General features: G+C 34.5%; 1 protein-coding gene across 1 annotated transcript in view; it reads left to right on the forward strand.

The window, feature by feature from the left end:
* Positions 1–20,168, forward strand: part of TMEM232 (transmembrane protein 232) — a 263,618-nt gene that overhangs the window by 98,374 nt on the left and 145,076 nt on the right. Inside the window, 1 exon segment of the mRNA XM_082455780.1 lies at positions 6,136–6,314. Within this exon segment, the coding sequence (XP_082311906.1) occupies positions 6,136–6,314 (179 nt within the window).

A 20,168-nucleotide genomic window follows, 5' to 3' on the forward strand; every position in this document is an offset into this window, starting at 1 on the left:
TTTTAGTTTTATTGATCTTTGCTATTGTTTTCTTTGTTTCTATTTCATTTCTTTCTGCTCTGATCTTTATGATTTCTTTCCTTCTGCTAACTTTGGGTTTTGTTTGTTCTTCTTTCTCTAGTTCCTTTAAGTGTAAGGTTAGATTGTTTACTTGAGATTTTTCTTGTTTCTTTAGGTAGGCTTGAATAGCTATAAGCTTTCCTCTTAGAACTGCTTTTGCTGCATCCCACACGTTTTGGATCGTCGTGTTTTCATTGTCATTTGTCTCTAGGTATTTTTTGATTTCCTCTTTGATTTCTTCAGTGATCTCTTGGTTATTTAGTAACGTATTGTTTAGCCTCCATGTGTTTGTGTTTTTAATGTTTTTTTCCCTGTAATTCATTTCTAATCTCATAGCGTTGTGGTCAGAAAAGATGCTTGATATGATTTCAATTTTCTTAAATTTACTGAGGCTAGATTTGTGAACCACGATGTGATCTATCCTGGAGAATGTTCCATGGGCACTTGAGAAGAAAGTGTCATCTGCTGTTTTTGGATGGAATGTCCTATAAATATCAATTAAATCTATCTGGTCTATTTTGTCATTTAAAGCTTCTGTTTCCTTATTTATTTTCATTTTGGATGATCTGTCCATTGGTGTAAGTGAGGTGTTAAAGTCCCCCACTCTTTTTGTGTTACTGTCGATTTCCTCTTTTATAGCTTTTAGCAGTTGCCTTATGTATTGAGGTGCTCCTATGTTGGGTGCATATATATTTATAATTGTTATATCTTCTTCTTGGATTGATCCCTTGATCATTATGTAGTGTCCTTCCTTGTCTCTTGTAACATTCTTTATTTTAAAATCTATTTTATCTGATATGAGTATAGCTACTCCAGCTTTCTTTTGATTTCCATTTGCATGGAATATCTTTTTCCATCCCCTCACTTTCAGTCTGTATGTGTCCCTAGGTCTGAAGTGGGTCTCTTGTAGACAGCATATATATGGGTCTTGTTTTTGTATACAGTCAGCAAGCCTGTGTCTTTTGATTGGAGCATTTAATCCATTTATGTTTAAGGTAATTATCGATATGTATGTTCCTATGACCATTTTCTTAATTGTTTTGGGTTTGTTTTTTTAGGTCCTTTACTTCTCTTGTGTTTCCCACTTAGAGAAGTTCCTTTAGCATTTGTTGTAGAACTGGTTTGGTGGTGCTGAATTCTCTTAGCTTTTGCTTGCCTGTAAAGCTTTTGATTTCTCCATCAGATCTGAATCAGATCCTTGCCGGGTAGAGTAATCTTGGTTGTAGGTTCTTCCCTTTCATCACTTTAAGTATATCTTGCCACTCCCTTCTGGCTTGTAGAGTTTCTGCTGAGAAATCAACTGTTAACCTTCTGGGAGTTCCCTTGTATGTTATTTGTCATTTTTCCCTTGCTGCTTTCAATAATTTTTCTTTGTCTTTAATTTTTGCCATTTTGATTACTATGTGCCTTGGCGTGTTTCTCCTTGGGTTTATCCTGTATGGGACTCTCTGCGCTTCCTGGACTTGGGTGGCTATTTCGTTTCCCATGTTAGGGAAGTTTTCGACTCTAATCTCTTCAAATATTTTCTCTGGTCCTTTCTCTCTCTCTTCTCCTTCTGGGACCTCTATAATGCGAATGTTGTTGCGTTTAATGTTGTCCCAGAGGTCTCTTAGGCTGTCTTCATTTCTTTTCATTCTTTTTTCTTTATTCTGTTCTGCAGCAGTGAATTCCATCATTCTGTCTTCCAAGTCACTTATCCGTTTTTCTGCCTCAGTTATTCTGCTGTTGATTCCTTCTAGTGTAGTTTTCATTTCAGTTATTGTATTGTTCATCTCTGTTTGTTCTTTAATCCTTCTAGGTCTTTGTTAAACATTTCTTGCATCTTCTTAATCTTTGCCTCCATTCTTATTCTGAGGTCCTGGATCATCTTCACTATCATTATTCTGAATTCTTTTTCTGGAAGGTTGCCTATCTCCACTTCACTTAGTTGTTTTTCTGGGGTTTTATCTTGTTCCTTCATCTGGTATATAGCCCTCTGCCTTTTCATCCTGTCTATCTTTCTGTGAATGTGTTTTTTTTTTCTACAGGCTGCAGCATTGTAGTTTTTCTTACTTCTGCTGTCTGCTCTGTGGTGGTTGAGGCTATCTAAGAGGCTTGATGGGAGGCTCTGGTGGTGGGTAGAGCTGACTGTTGCTGTGGTGGTCAGAGCTCAGTAAAACTTTATTCCACTTGACTGTTGATGGGTGGGGCTGGGTTCCCTCCCTGTTTGTTGTTTTGCCTGAGGTAACCCAACACTGGAGCCTACCTGGGCTTTTGGTGGGGCTAATGACAGACTCTGGGAAGGCTCATGCCAAGGAGTTCTTCCCAGAACTTCTGCTGCCAGTGTCCTTGTCCCCACGGTGAAACAGAGCCACCCACCACCTCTGCAGGAGACCTTCCAACACTAGCAGGTAGGTCTGGTTCAGTCTCCCCCGGGGTCACTGCTCCTTCCCCTGGGTCCTGATGCACACACTATTTTGTGTGCGTCCTTCAAGAGTGGGGTCTCTGTTTCCCCCAGTCCTGTCCAAGTCCTGCAGTCAATTCCCACTAGGCTTCAAAGTCGATGATTCTCTATGAATTCCTCCTCCCATTGCCGGACATCCAGGTTGGGAAGCCTGACGTGGGGCTCAGAACCTTCACTCCAGTGGGTGGACTTCTGTGGTATAAGTGTTCGCCAGTCTGTGAGTCACCCACCCACCAGTTATGGGATTTGATTTTACTCTGATTGCGCCCCTCCTACCGTCTCATTGTGGCTTCTCCTTTGTATTTGGATGTGAGGTATCTTTTTTGGTGAGTTCCAGTGTCTTCCTGTTGATGATTGTCCAACAGCTAGTTGTGATTCTGGTGTTCTCGCAAGAGGGAGTGTGAGCACCAGCTTTCTTTTAAAGTCATCAATGGCATTTAAAAATTGAGTTTTGAGAACACAGTTATCAGAATATATTTTATGGTTTCATGACTGGTCTACTGGTCTTGTGTATTCTAAAAACAAACCATATTCAGTTCGGTGATTGCAGGGTTCTAAAATATTGTTCCTCAAAAAACAATCATTTAAAATATATGAAGGAAGGTAATTTGTATGTACTTTTGTCAATCATTCTTTTTAATGTAAAGAGTTGGGTGTTTAGAAATAAATTAGAAGTAAATTTATAAATGGGTTAAAATCTACAGTATATTTTATTTATCATACTGTTCAAAAACTGCTTTTCTATTTCTGAGGTTTGCAATTCCAGAAATATTCATTAAAAACTCATAGTTGTTTCTCTACTCATATTGAGTTCAGGCCTTATTTTTCTGCTAATGACTCACAAATCCATAATTTCAGTTCTGCTATTTTACTTGAATTATAGCTGTTTTTACAACAAGCTGAATATCAGATTCCCTTTACCCATCATCATACCATATTTATTTATCTCCTTTCTCCCCAAACTGGCTTTTCTATATAATCTCATTTCTGCAATTGATTTCATTATTGTTTCATTTTCCTGAGCTTGAACATGCACTTGTCCTTTTCACTTCACTCTGTCTTCCTCCTCCATAGCAAAGAAGTCTTGTGAGATCTACTCAACAATGTTTTAGCTTTGTCCTTTACTCTCCAATCTCCTGCTGCTCATCACAGTAAAGCCCTGGATTACCTCATAAAACTCCCATATTGGTTTCCCAGTTTCTTGCTTGAATAGACATAACATTTCATTGAGCAGATATAATATTACTCTTTTGCTCAAATATCTACCAGTTAATCTGACCTAATTTATCTTTAGTTATTTTACCTTATGCATTTGTAATATGAACTCTCCACCTTAGCTCCATTTGATATCCTCCCTATCCTCCTCTCTTCTTACAGCTCCCTCTCTGCTGGGGGTAAACGGGCCTGTTACCGGGAAGCCTGAGTGGGGATGGTTCCTCTGGGTCCCTGAGCAGACGGGAGCACCTCTGGGACTGTTGTGGGGCAGGGCTGGAGCCTGGTCACAGGACCACTGTTGTGTCTGCAGGTCTCAGGTCTGTTACCAGGGGTACAAATGCATTTGGCTCCCCCCCAGGTTCCTGAGCATTCTCCGGCTAGGTCCATGGGTGGTTTCCTAGGTGTGCAGAACTGCCTCTGGACCGTGGTAGAGTGAGGCTGGAACCAGGTCACAGTGCTTCAGGGTCCACAGTCGGGTCCTCAGTCAGTGGGCCTGTTACTCAGGGCACAACAGGCATGGGTCCTCCTGAGTCCTTTGGTGGATGGGACTGGTGGCAGGACCATGGACAAGCAGAGCAGGAGCTAAGTTCATGGGGGTACAGGGGTGCTACTAGGTCCACAGCTGGACCACTGTTGAAAGGCCAGCCACCTGAGTCCAGCCTGCCTTCTTGAAGTGGCCCTCCTGAGTCTTGGCTTCCATTGGTGTTTTACAACCTATTACCTGGGTTCCAAGGTCTCCCAAAAGGCAGTTTTGTTCATGGATGTCTGCCAAGTTGTTGTTACTGTGAGAGGATGAAGGCTGGGGACTTCCTAGTCCACCATCTTGCTGACGTCACTTCCTATATATAATTTCAACTATTGCAATACACCAATTTTTACTGGTAAAATTTTTATGAGGGCAAATTTATATTTTCAGAAGAATTTGCTGCTTAACTGTAGCCTCATATTTGCAGCTTTTACTTTAAGTATCAACTTTAGTTAGAAAGAGTGGAAGCTGGACACACGCCTTCCTTCTCCCATTTCTAAGCTGTGTACATTCTCTCCTGCATCCTCCTTCCACCTTCTAGTCTATCTTCCTTTCCTATGAATGGAATAGAGGGCAGGATTGGAAGGAAAAGTACTTGTCTGAATTGGAGAGGCTGTGCTTCATGGGATAACATTATCCCAGCCTTCACCTGCCTCTCTCACTCATCAGCAGTGTGTTGCTAGGGAAATTTCTAACCAAGTTGAAGCTCTTATGTTCCCTTCTATTACTCTAAGTATGATATAGTCTTCATAGCAGGATTGTAGTGAGGAGTAACTAGAATATGGGCACATCGTAGGTACTTCCAAGTATTCTAGTTATCGTAACAATGATAATTATTATTAGCCTGGATTATTAAATCCAGATTGAATTAGGAAAAGTTGAAGATTGTGACTTTTCAGATTGTGCTTATAACTTTATTCAAGAGGGGCATTGATGAATTCAGTGTCACACTAGGTCTCACCAGGATACCCTCCATCTTCCTTTCTGAACCTTCTCTTCCTCTTGCTCCTCTTACTTGCTTCACATATACTCAGTACCCTCATGTTGCTCTTTAGCTAACTTAAGCTCATATACCCTTTGAGACCTGCATTAATTTATTTATCCCATCACTAACTAAATGAGAATTCTTGTTTCTTGAATAGTATTGCATAGCAATATATCATCTAGTAAGAAATACTTAAGATAAAGAGTAAAGAGAAACTTCTTCCTCTTTCCTGTAGGGGAGATGCATATTTTGAAAGTGGAACTTGATAACTTATTTAAATTGCTAATTGGTATATAATTTTTAGAAGGACAAGTGTATTAGACTTAAAAAAAAAACCTCTCTGAATTCATTACTCCCTTTCCCCTATTTCATTTGATTTATTTCTCTATTATTTAAAAAAATCTTCTAGCTTATAATTATATCAGTAATTTTTGTCTGCTTTTACATTATTTTCAAAGCTTTCTTCTTGGTTCAAATGCCATATTTCATAGAGCTTGATCATTTTTATAACAGCCAGTGATTTTCTCCTGTTTCTTTGATTTATTGTAAAAATTCACCATGGTGGTCTAAGTGTTCATACTTCCTTGAATAAATTCCTCTTTACTTGAATTCCAAAAATGTGTTTATAGTACATAGTTCACAGTTTACCTTTTTAACTTTTAAATTTATTAGGTATAATATTAGTTAGGTGCAGTTCATCTTTTCATAGCGTTAGAAGTTTTTAAACTATCTGTGAGATCTTTTAAAATTAAAGGAGTAAAAGTAGTGAATGGTAAAAAGAAAATTCCAAAGCTCAGAATTTCAAACTTTAAAGCATTAATAAAATCAAATTTCTTCTTTTTCACGCAACCATACATTAATAAGATGAATAAAATATCTTCCTAAAGAACCTTTCTTTTTAAACAGGTGATCAAGTAAAATGGACTGGATACTATGGCTTAGTGTATAACCTGCTGAAAATGTCATGGGAACTTCGAGGAGATAAGGAGCAGGATGGACTTAGAAACAAAATATGGCAAATGTTACAGAAAACAAAGGATCATGAGAAAGATGGGCGAATCTGTAATGCAGTAAATATTGCCCAGGTAAGATAAAACACTGGCCATCAACTGGTACGTCTGTCACCAGGACATATTTGTCCTTTTGTCCTTTGTCTCTAAGGAAAAAGGAATATTCATATTCAGTGAGTATCAGTGATTCACTGTTGAGAACATGATTTTTAAAAGTTAATACCGACCTATTTTTTAGTTAAAGATAAGAGGGTTGACAATCTTCTGATTAAGCAGCTTGAAGAAAGGAGTTGATTTGGGGGAAGACTAATTGTTCTGCTTTGAGCTTGTGCCTTTGAGAGACATCTCTAAGTAGGCTGCCTGTGTGTTCCAATTTGCCGAGGTTAGCCTGGGTCTATGCCTAATTTTCCAGCTTTCTTGTTAGTAGTGAACTAATTCACTCTTAATAGTGTCTCAATTTGGATAATAAATTATTTAGTGAACTTATTTAGAAGTTTTTCTTTCCAGCATTAGACAATATAACTTGCAAATCTGGACTCACTAAATCTAGTGTCTTTTTCTTTAAAGTTAAAAATGTATTTTACAAATTCTTGGTTTTTCTAGCTCTGTTTGAATATATATATATTCACATTCAAAGGAAATCATTATGAAATTAGCTATCCATTCTTCATAAAATGCAAATATTATTTTCCAGTGATTCTTTATCCATGTGGTATCCTATGATATTTCAAAACTCCATCAAATAGTTTTTTTTTCTCTTTGTGTCTTATTTTGAGCCAGGTTAATTTGTTATCCTAAAGTACAATTTTTTCTGTCCCTGAAAGTTTCTGGTTCTTTCTAGCTTGCACAGATGCAGTTATCCTAACATTCTTTTTTTTTTTTAATGTTTATTTCTTTTATTTATTTATTTTATTTTATTTTTTGGGTTGGATCCAGATCTTAGTTGAGGCACATGGGATCTTTCGTTGCGGCACACGGGCTCTCTGTTGTGGTGTGCAGGCTTCTCTCTAGTGTGGCACACGGGCTCCAGAGCGTGTGGGCTCTGTAGTTTGCAGCATGTGGGCTCTTTAGTTGCGGTGCGCGGGCTCAGTAGTTGTGGCATGTGGGCTTAGTTGCCCCGCAGCATGTGGGATCTTAGTTCCCCGACCAGGGATCGAACCCTCGTCCTCTGCTTTGGAAGGCGAATTCTTAACCACTGGACCACCAGGGAAGTCCCCTAACACTCTTAATATACTCTTTTCCAATAATAATTACAGATGTGAATTAATGTTAAGAAAAGCAAAAATGATTCAGTCTGCTTAATTGATTGTCCAGGCTTATGGGTGGGCCATTATTGCAACACAAAATATCTACACTCTAGATCCTTAGTAGAAAACAAAACCTTAAACTCTTTGTTTTTGAATCAGATTGCTGCCCACTTCAACTACAGTGTTTTGGATTTCATGGACTTGCTTTCATGCAACTTGCTTCAGCTTTGTCCTTGGTTTTGGTGAGAAGCACAGGAAAAAAAAGAAAAACAAAGAAAATTATTGTACCTATTATCGTGGTGACCACTATATCACCCAGTATCCTCTTCACTGGGTTTTAGGAAATAAATCCTTCTTAGTTTCATGTGCTCTCTGAACATTATTATTGATTTTGTATAAATGGCTTGCTGGAGCTTAAAAAATGAGAGTCAAATTTTTGACCAGTTTCTGAGAGAAATAAAGGGTGATTAGTTCATCTCACCCAGTCTTTTTTTTTTTTTTCTGTTTCCATGATTCTTTCCATTATTTGTTATTATTTATGTTATTATCTGCTTTTGTATCTATTTTTATATGCCACTTCATATCTCAAACAGATTAGACTGCAACTAAATAAATAAGCTAACTCAAATTTGTCATTTCTATAATTAGAATTCTATTTATATGCCTGTTTTCAAGGCCAATCATTAGGTATAAGATAGCTTCTTTCTTCAAAATTTTAGTAAATATCTGTAGATAATTACATTTGAAATTCATAAGTCAGTTAATCAGACATAGTAAATATTTTTTAGATGCTAGATCCAAGTGAAGACCTTATTACTCAAGCAGTCAGCACTGAGAATAAAGGAATAAACAAAAGCTTAACCAGTAGATGTGTTAATTAGTTTTCAGTGCTTAGTGAGGCTTCCAAGAGATGCTTTCATTCATTTTAAATAGTAAATGTGTGGGGAAGGCAAGTTATCTTCAGAGAAAAATCTAAATTAGAAATTTCTAAAAGCAGTTATATTAATTTATGCATAGTACATATTTAACATAAAAATAAGTTTAATTTGCATTAGGTAGATTAAAAGATATAACTTACTATAAATGTGGTTTATATAAAGTTTAGCTAGAGAGAGGCACATTTGGATTATTAAACAATATAAATAATATAAATGTAAATAAATGGTAAATTATAAAGTAGTTGGTAAAATATCACTTAATTTAGTTTGATTCTCTTATTTAATATTAAGATACTATGAGTATGTAAAGTGAGAAATTATATAAAATTTTCACCAAAAACAGTAAAAAATATGAAGCAAATGTGAGTACTTACTAAATCTTTTTTGCCATAGTGAATTCTATGGAAGAAGCAAGGATGTCCAAACAATAACCTTTACACAATAAATTTTACTGTTTCATCCAGAAGACCTATTCTTCAGAAAGATAGGGAACAGCACAAATGGAATATTATATATGTAGCTGGCCCCATGAAAGTTCATGGCACAAAATGGGAGTTCAGATAAATGTTTACTCTCTTTTTTCTAATATTAATGAGGAATAAATTACTATTATCTTTAAGTAGTATTTGAGCTGATAACTTAAATAATGAGTTACATGAAATGATTCAAAGAGGGAGGGTCAAGGAAAGCATCTTTCAGATAAGGAAATGGCATGAGCCAAATATAAATAAGAATGCTTTAAGAGAAAGTCATTGGTTGACTTTGCCTTGTTGGGGAAAAAGGTTTGGTTTGGGCAGTATTAGGCATCAAATTTGAAAGCTATGTTTTGGTTACCAAACTAAGGTCTTAGAGACTTAGGGATGGTTTGATAAAACTGGAGATGCTAAGTAAAGGAAACAGTTTGGGGAAAAAATTGTTTGTTCTTATTGGATTTTAATGGTTTGGTAATTTATGTTGGATAAATTCATGTATACAATTTCCTATATATTTTTTTAAATGAATTACTGCTTTGGAACTTGTGGTACACTGTTAGAGTAATTGTCCCCAATTTATTCAAGGCTCCCTATATCCCATCCTTTCTTCCCCACTCAGATTCTAGGTTTGACCATGTGACTTGATTTAAACAATTCTAATGCTATACAAGTAGAGATTTGAAAAATGCTTACACATTGGTGCCTACCCTCTCTTGTTCTCTTGGGACCCTGTAACTGATATGTAAATAAGTCCGAGTTAACCAGGTGGAAGATGAGAGACAACATGGTAGAGAGACAAGCCATCCTAGTTGTTCCACAGACACCTCCCAAAACTAGCCAGTCCCTACCTGACCTAAGAGCTGATCATAGACACATGAATGAGAGCAGAAGACATTCTCCTGTGCCCAGCTCAGGTTGCTGACCTTGGCACTGTGGACTAAATAAATGGTTGTGTTAAGCCTCTAAGTTCTGGGTTTTTTGTTTTTTGTTTTTTTTTTTTTTACATAGTAGGAGTTTTCTGATTGAGTGCTACATAAATGAGATTTTAATCTGCTACATTGTTCAGTATAAGTGTTACTTCTTTCATACTTATCATTTTTTAAAAGGCACTAATAATAATAGCTAAGATTTGTTGGGCGTTTACTGTGTGCCATGTGCTAAACACTTTACATGCATTAATTATTTAATCCTCAAAAAAACTCTGTATGATACATGAGTTGTTATAGTCTTGATTTTACTGATGAGGAAATTGAAACTTTAAATAAGGACAGCTAAACTTTTTGAAAGGTAAAGTAACTTGCCCATGGATACTGTGGTAGATTACATTGTTTGATTTTCTTATGTTGAATAATCATTGCATTTCTAGAAGAGAAACACTTGTTGATGATGTAGTAATCTTTTTAATATGGCTATATTTGCTTTGATATTATTTTGCTTAAGATATTACACCCATAATTTTTTTTTTTTACTCTTCAGTAAGATTTATTTATGCTTTTAAAATCATCTTTGAAATATATAGGACATAAGTAATAATTCTTCTTAAGGTGTTCCTTTATTTTTGTATTTTATTTTATTTTTTTATACAGCAGGTTCTTATTATCTATTTTATACATATTAGTGTATATATGTCAATCCCAATCTCCCAATTCATTCCACCACTACCACCCTGCCATAATGTTTTTCTTATAATGTTTTCTTATAATGTAAGGTTTTATGTCAAAGTTATGCTGAACTAATAAAATGAATTTGGAAGTGATTATCTCTCTTTTTTTTTTTTTTCTATTCTCTGGAAGAATTTTGTAGTATTGTCATGATTTCTTCCTTAATAATTTTAATAAATTCCTTGAATTCCCAAGTGAAACCATTTGGTCATGGATACTTACAGAAAGGTTTTTAATTTGTGGAAGAATTTTTCAGTTATATGCCTGCCTAGACTTTATTTTTCTTTGCATCAGTTTTGGTTGTTTTTTCTCCCTAAGAATGTGTTTATTTCATTTGCATTTTTAGAGATATTTTATAAAGTTGTTCACAGTATCCTTCTGTGATATTTTAACATCTTTAGAATCTGTCATGATGCTCTTTCTTTTGTTCTCCTTTTAGTGTATCATGCCAAGGGTTTATGAACTTTGTTTTTGAAAAACAAGTTTTGATTCTCTTGATACTGATACTTATTACTTCTATTTTGAACCATTGGTTATTGAAATTTCTTAATGGCTACATATATGGAGATTTTGTTGTTATATTTATGATTTTTGATTTCTAGTTTAATTCTACTATGTTCAGGAACAATAGTCTCATCATTATGAAATGGTCTTCTTTATAAAAAGTGTATCTTTTCTATTATGAGTATAACCACTGTACCTTTCTTTTATTAGGGTTCTTTTGGTTAGTATTTGCATGGAGCATCTATTTCCTTTTTTAAAATTCTAAGCTCTCTGAATTCTTACATGTATATATCTTTAGAGAAGCAATATTTTTTAACCTGAAAATTATTGACTTCATATTTGAATGCTTATTCTATTTACACTTAATGCCATTAGAATATATTTGTGTTTATTACTACATCTTTCTATTTACTATTCTGTTTGTACTTCCTGTTCCTGGCTCTCCTTTTGTGTTTGTTTTGTTTTGGGTTTTTTTTTTTTTGCTTTTCAATTCCATTCTTTTTTATTGAAGTATGGTTGATTTACAGTGTTATATTAACTTCAGGTGTACAACGTAGTGATTTGATATTTTTATAGATTGTATTCCTTAAAGTTATTACAAACTATTGGCCATATTCCTTGTGCTGTGCATTATATCCTTGTATCTTATTTGTTTTATACCTAGTAGTTTATACCTCTTAATCCCCTTCCCCTGTCTTGCCCCTCCCCACCCCTCCTCCTCACTGGTAACCACTAATTTATTCTCTGTGTCTGTGAGTCGGTTTCTGTTTTGCTTGTCATTCATTTGGTTTAATTTTTAGATTCCATATGTAAGTGAAAATATACAGTATTTGTCTTTGTCTGACTTACTTCACTAACCATAATACCCTCCAGGTCCATCCATGTTGTTGCAAATGGCAAAATTTCATTCTTTTCTATGGCTGAGTAATATATATGTGTGTGTGTGTATATATATATATATATCTTCTTTATCCATCCATCTATTAATGGACACCTAGGTTGCTTCCAGTTATTGGCTATTGTAAATAAAGTTGCCATGAACATTGGAGTACATGTATCATTTTGAATCAGTGTTTTTGTTTTCTTGGGATATATACTTAAGAATGGAATTGCTGGATCACATGGTAGTTCTTCTTTTAATATTTTGAGGAACCTCCATACTGTTTTCCATAGTAGCTGTACCAATTTACATTCCCACCAACAGTGTGCTAGGTTTCCCTTTTCTCCACATCTTCAGCAACATTTATAATGTGTTGTCTTTTTCGTGATGGCCATTCTGACCTGTGTGAGGTGATATCTCATTGTGGTTTCAGTTTGTATTTCCCTGATTAGTGTTGTTGAACATCTTCTTTTCATGTGCCTATTGGCCATCTGTATTTTTTTTTTTTTGTTTTTTTGGAAAATTGTCTATTCAGGTCTTCTGCCCGCTTTTTAATTGAGTTGTTTGTTTTTTTGATATTGAATTGTATGAGCTCTTTGTATATTTTGGATATTAACTCCTTATCAGACATATCATTTGCCAATATCTTCTCCCATTCAGTAGGTTGTCTTTTTGTTTTGTTGATGGTTTTCTTCACTGTGAAAAAGCACTTAAGTTTAATTCAGTCAATTTGTTTATTTTTTCTTTAGTTTCTGTTGCTTGAGGAGACATATCCAAAAATATATTGCCAAGACTTACATCAAAGAATGTACTGCCTATGTTTTCTTCTAAGAGTTTTATGGTTTCCAGTCTTACATTTTAGATCTTTAGTTCATTTTGAACTTATTTTGTATATGGTATAAGAAAATGTTCTAATTTCATTCTTTTTCATGTACCTGTCCAGTTTTCCCAATACCACTTCTTTAACAGACTGTCTTTTCTCCATTGTATAGTTTTGCTTGCTTTGTTGTAAACTAATTGACCATATGTGCATAGATTTCTTTCTGAGCTCTCTATTCTGTTCCATTGATCAACATGTCTGTTTTTTTGCCTTTACCACACTCTTTTGATTACTGTAGCTTTGTAGTATAGACTGAAGTCAGGGAGCATGATACCTCCAGCTTTGTTCTTTTTTCTTAATATTGCTTTGGCCATTTGGGCATCTTTTGTGGTTTCATACAAATTTTAGAATTATTTGTTGTAGTTCTATGAAAAATATCATTGGTATTTTATAGGTATTGCATTAAATCTGTAGATTGCTTTGGGTAATATGCACATTTTAACAGTATTAATTCTTCCAATCCATGAACACAGGCTATCTTTCCATGTATTCATATCATCTTCAAGTTCCTTCATCAGTGTCTTATAGTTTTCAGAGTATAGGTCTTTCACCTCCTTGGTTAAGTTTATTCCTGGGTATTTTGTTCTTTTGGATGCAGTTTTAAATGGGGTTGTTTTCGACTCATAGACGTAGAGAACAGACTTGTGGTTCCCAAGGGGGAGGCGGGGAGGGAGAGGGATGGACTGGGAGTTTGGGGTTAGTAGACATAAACTATCATATATAGGATGGATAAACAACAAAGTCCTACTGTGTAGAACAGGGAACTATATCCAATCTCCTGGGATAAGCCATAATGGAAAAGAATATAAAAAGAATGTATATATGTGTATAACTGAGTCACTTTGCTGTACAGCAGAAATTAGCACAACATTGTAGCTCAACTATACTTAAATAAAAAAAAATTTTTTTAAATGCAGGATGTACCAAAAAAAAGGGATTGTTTTCTTGCTTTCTCTTTCTCATAGTTCATTATTAGTGTATAGAAAAGCAACAGATTTCTGTATATTATTCTTGTAGACTGTAACTTTACTGAATTCATTTATTAGTTTTAACTTTTTTTGGTGTAGACTTTAAGGTTTTCTATGTATAGTATTTTGTCATCTGCAAATAGTGACAGTTTTACTTCTTCCCTTCCAACTTGGATGCTTTTTATTTTTCTTGTCTGATTGCTGTGGCTAGGACTTAACAATGCTATGTTAAATAGAAATGGTGAGAGTGGGCATCCTTGTCCTGTTACTAATTTTAGAGGAAAAACTTTCATTTTTTTAACCATTGAGTATGATGTTAGCTATGGGTTTTTCATAAATGGGTTTTATTATGTTGAGATATTTTCCCTCTATGCCAAATATGTTGAGAGTTTTTTATCATGAACGGGTGTTGAATTGTGTCAAATGTTTTTCCTGCATCTACTGAGATGATCATGTGATTTTTATCCTTCATTTTGTGAATTTGGGATATCACATTGGTTGATTTGCGTAAGTTGAACCATCCTTAAATCCCTGGAATACAGCCTACTTGTTCATGGTGTATGATCTTTTTTATATATTGTTGAATTCAGTTTGCTAATATTTTGTTGAGGATTTTTGCATCCATGTTCATCAAAGATACTGGCTTGTAATTTTCTTTTTTGTAGTGTCTGTCTGGTTTTGATATCAGGGTAATGGTAACCTTGTTGAATGAATTTGGGAGTGTTCCCTCCTCTTTAGTTTTTTGGAATAGTTTGAGGATAGGTGTTAACTCTCCTTTTTATGTTTGGTAGAATTCTCCTGTGAGGCCCTCTGATCCTGGACTTTTTTGGAAGTTTTTTGATACCAGATTCAATTTCATTTCTACTGATCAGTCTGTTCAGACTGTCTATTTCTTCCTGATTTAGTCTTGAAAGATTATATGTTTCTAAGAGTTTGTCCATTTGTTCTTGGTTATGCAATTTGTTGGCAGATAACTATTTGTAGTATTCTCTCATTATTGTTTTTCTGTGATATCATTTGTAATTTCTCCTCTTTCACTTCTTGTTTTGTTTGTGTCCTGTCTTTTTTTCTTGATAAGCCTAGCTAAAGGCTTATCAAATTTGTTTATTTTTCAAAAAAATCATCTCTTGGTTTCATTGATCTTTTCTATTGTCTTATTGGTCTCTGTTTTATTTATTTCCTTATTACCTTTATTATTTCATTCCTTCTGCTGCCTTTGGGCTTTGTTTGTTCTTCTCTTTCTAATTCCTTTAGATGGTCATTTAGGTTGTTTATTTGAGATTTTTGTTGTTTCATGAGGTAGGCCTCTATTGCTATAAACGTCCCTCTTAGAACTGCTTTTGCTGTGTCCCATAGATTTTGGAAAGTTTTGTTTTTATTTTCACTTGTCTCAAGGTATTTTCGGATTTCGTCTTTGATTTCTTTGTTGAACCATCGTTTTTCTTAGTAGCATGCTGCTTATTCTTCATGTGTTTGTGTTTTTCCCATTTTTCTTCTTATAATTGATTTCCAGTTTCATACTGGAAAAGATACTTGATATAATTTTTATCTAAAATTTGTTGAGACTTGTTTTGTGGCCTAGTATGTGATCTATCCTGGAGAACTTGCCATATGCACTTGAATCCAATATGTATTCTGCTGTTTTTGGATGGAATGTCCTGAGATATCTATTAAGTTCAACTGATCTAATATGTCACTTAAGGCAAATGTTTTCTTATTGATTTTTTGCCTGATGATCTGTCCATTTGTGTAAGTGAGCTTTTAAAGTTTCTTACTACTACTGTATTGTTTTCAATTTCTCCCTTTATGTCTGTTGCTATTTGCTTTATATATTTATGTGCTCCTATATTAGGTGCATACATGTTTATGAATGTTATATCTTCTTGTATTGATCCGTTTATCATTATACAATGCCCTTTTTTGTCTTTTATTATAGACTTTGACTTTAATGTTTACTTTGTCTGATATGAGTATTGTTTTCCCAGCTTTTTTTTTTCATTTCTATTTGCATGGAATATATTTTTCTATCCCCTCATTTTCAGTCTGCATGTGTCTTTAGCTCGAAAGTGAGTCTCTTGTAGGCAACATGTAGATAGGTCTTGTTTTTTAATCCAATCAGCCACCTTATGTCCTGTGATTGGAGACTTTTGTCCACTGACATTTAAAGTGATTATTGATAGTTACGTATTTGTTGCCATTTTGTTATTTGTTTTCTGGTTGTTCTCTCTCCTTTTTTTAAAACTCATTTTGTGCCCTTTCAGGAAGATTTTTCATTATACCATTTCATCCCACCCCCTTTGTTTGTTTACTTGGTGGTCACACATTCCTTTATTTGTTACCCTGATGTTACAAAATGAATCCCTATTATTGAATTCTAATGTAGGGAGATTTATATTTTCCTGGACCATAAAATCGTCTTATAATATTTTAACTCCTTTTCTTTCTCTTAAACAATTTTCCTGTTGAGCATTTAAACTGTGTGTGTTTCTCTGGGTGTGTTTCTGTGTTTTTGTGTGTGTGTGCATGGCTTCATGTGTGTGTGTTTACAGATACCAACATATTAATATTGTTTTATACACTCAGTATTCTTTAGATTTACTTATATATTTACATGTTTCTTTCCTTACTTTTCCTTCTTGAATTGCTGACCTTCCATATGGGATTATTTTTCTTTCACTCAAAGAAAATCCTTTCATATTCTTTTCATGAGCATCTGCTGGTGGCTAATTCTGTCAGTTTTTACTGACAAAAGGTTTTTATTCAATCTGATTTTGAAGGATAGTTTTATTGGCCAAGAATTTTATATTGGTATAGATATGACAAAGTTAAGTGTCTGATTGCAGTGTTTGTTCTTTTCCTAGCTAATGGTTTTCCTTGCATCATTTTTATGATTTTGGTCATAAAGCCTTTTTTTTCAAATTATTTTTAGCTAATATATTTTTAATGTAAATTGCATATTAATATGTCTATACTAGGTTTCAGGAATAATAATGTCTAAACTAATGCCTTTAAATTCTCCACAGCTAATTATTCAAAAGACCAAAGTGATTAGCATCTATTCAGTTTTCAGTTTTTCTTTTCTAAGGCTGAAACTTCCTTTTATGCTTAATTTCTCTGAGGAAAATGATACTCATATTTATTTCATGTTTTAAAAAGCTGCCTTCTTAAGTGAGTTAATAATGGTACCATAGAATAACTTAAACAACTAAATCACATATATGACTCAGACAAAGCAAGATGATTTCAAAAGAATGAGTACCTTTGGTCTATAGGTGTAATGTGTTAGAGCAAATATTTTGAAATTATTAAAGTTGTACTATCCTGTTTGGAATAGTCTGAACACTTTCTATATAATTTATCTTTATAGGTGTGTTTAATTTTACAGTACAACATGAGCATGATATAATCAAATTTCCTTTCCTTTTCTTTCTTTTTGGCACTATCATGGCAACACTTACTTACAATAATAAAATACAAAGGTTAGTTACTTGTTTTTAAACATGCTTAGTTTTAAAAAATTACTTAATAATTCCCACATACCATTAAACCACTTATATTATTGTCCTGTGATACCTCTTTGGGGAACAAATTCTATGGCATAACATAGTTAGAAGATTTCTTTTACAAGTGGTAAAAACCCTGTTAGTCTTTAGATGCTGCCTCACTGCTCAATGTGAATAGAGAACATCTAAAAAAAAAAAAAAGCCCTATACAGTGCATACAGTGAAGGCTTGTGCCTCAGATGCTTTGATCTGAAATAAAATATTTATTCCACTTTTATTTCAGTTAATGCAAATGACTATGCTTATAGCAAAACCTTTGTTTATTCTTTCTTTCCTAACACCTTACTCCCAGAACCTTTCCTTGTGTAAGGTAATCATCATATTACCTACACAGAGTGAAACATAGCCTTAATTATAAACTACTCTACATTAGAGTGGGAAGGATTTATTTCACAAGGATTGATGATACTTGTATGTTTATGGAATTAAGAGACGTTTTCTCTTTTTATACTTTAAAAATAAATATGCAATTCATATGATAAACTATTGATTTTAATAAATTAAAATTTATACTTAATGCCTCAATTTATCTACATCACTGGTAAATCCTTTACTAACTGTATTATGTACTTTAATGTCTTGTATGTTTTTTTTATCCGAAGTAGCATTCTATCATCTACAATTCTTTTTATATCTGTTCATAAAATTTGATACTTAATGGAGGTCAGATGAGAGGTGAGATATTTAATAGCAAATTTGAAATGAAAAACATTTCTAAATATCCCTAAACATGAACCCTTCATCTGACAAATTCAATATAAACCCAACTGTTGCCTGAGTATTTGGGAAAGAAATAAAAAACTGTCATATAGTCACAGTGGCATAATAAACAAATGTTAATTGATGTGCTTTGTTTGAAATACTTCCATGGAGACTTGCAATGAGCAAGGCTCTTCTGTATAGGCAATTCAGCAGCATATGTTGGCACATCTAGGAAAAGTCATCATGTATAAATGCTTTCTGCCATCTGGTATATGACCTAAAATATCAAAAGGAAATATGTACAACTAAAATGAATATGTGACTTTATTCAGAGTGCCTTTGACTCATTAGGTAAAGCCCTTCCTGGTTAACATTTCATGGTGATATCTTTAAAATAAAATTTGTTTTTATTTTTAATGATATTTCCATACTCCTAATGTACTTTTTCTATTTATTGGAGTATAATTGCTTTACAATGTTATGTTAGTTTCTGCTGTACAATGAAGTGAATCAGCTATATGTATACATATATCCCCTCCATCTTGGACTTCCCCCCTGCCATCATCCCACCCATCTAGATTGTCACAGAGCACCAAGCTGAGCTCCCTGTGCTATATAGCATGTTCCCACTACCTATCTCTTTTACACATGATAGTGTATTTATGCCAAACCTAATCTCCCAGTTCGTTCCATCCTCCCTTTCCCCACAGTGTCCACATGTCGGTTCTCTACATCTACGTCTCTATTCCTGCCCTGCAGATAGGTGCATCTGTACCATTTTTCTAGATTCCACATGTATATGTCAATATATGATATTTGTTCTTCTGTTTCTGACTTCACTCTGTATGACAGACTCTAGGTCCATCCACAACTCTACAACTGACCCAATTTCTTTCCGTTTTATGGCTGAGTAATATTCTATCATATATCTGTACCACATCTTCTTTATCCATTCATCTGTCATTGGACACTTAGACTGTTTCCATGTCCTGGCTATTGTAAGTAGAGCTGCAATGAACATTGGGGTGCACGTGTCTGTTTGAATCACAGTTTTCTCAGGGTATATGCCCAGTAATGGGATTGCTGGCTCATATGGTAGTTCTATTTTTAGTTTTTTTAAGGAACTTCCATACTGTTCTCCATAGTGGCTGTATCAATTTACATTCCCACCAACAGTGCAAAAGGGTTCCCTTTTCTCCACACCCTCTCCAGCATTTATTGTTTGTAGATTTTTTTGATGATGGCCATTCTGACCAGTGTGAGGTGATACCTCATTGTAGTTTTGCATTGCTCTAATAATTAGTGATGTTGAGCAGCCTTTCATGTGCCTCTTGGCCATCTGTATGTCTTTGGTGAAATGTCTGTTTAGGACTTCTGCCCATTTTTTGATTCGGTTGTTTGTCTTTTTGATATGGAGCTCCAAGACCTGTTTGTATATTTTGGAGATTAATCCTTTGTCAGTTGCTTCATTTGCAAATATTTTTTCCCCATTCTAAGGGTTGTCTTTTCGTCTTGTTTATAGTTTCTTTGCTGTGCAAAAGCTTTTAAGTTTCATTAGGTCCCATTTGTTTATTTTTGTTTTTATTTTCATTACTCTAGAAGGTGGGTCAAAAAGGATCTTGCTGTGATTTATGTCAAAGAGAGTTTTTCCTATGTTTTCCTCTAAGAGTTTTATAGTGTCTGGTCTTACATTTAGATCTTTAATCCATTTTGAGTTTATTTTTGTGTGTGGTGTTAGGGAGTATTCTAATTTCATTCTTTTACATGTAGCTGTCCAGTTTTCCCAGCACCACTTATTGAAGAGTCTGTCTTTTCTCCATTTTATGTTCTTGCCTCCTTTGTCATAAATTAGGTGACCATATGTGCATGGGTTTATCTCTGGGCTTTCTATCCTGTACCATTGATCTATATTTCTGTTTTTGTGCCAGTACCATACTGTCTTGATTACTGTAGCTTTGTAGTATAGTTTGAATTCTGGGAGCCAGATTCCGCCAGCTCTCTTGTTCTTTCTCAAGATTGCTTTGGTTATTTGGCGTCTTTTGTGTTTCCATACAAATTGTAAAAAAATTTTGTTCTAATTCTGTGAAGAATGCCATTGGTAGTGTGATAGGGA

This window comes from Balaenoptera physalus (assembly GCF_965194825.1).
Source record: "Balaenoptera physalus genome assembly, chromosome: 3".
In the NCBI taxonomy this organism is placed as follows: domain Eukaryota; kingdom Metazoa; phylum Chordata; class Mammalia; order Artiodactyla; family Balaenopteridae; genus Balaenoptera; species Balaenoptera physalus.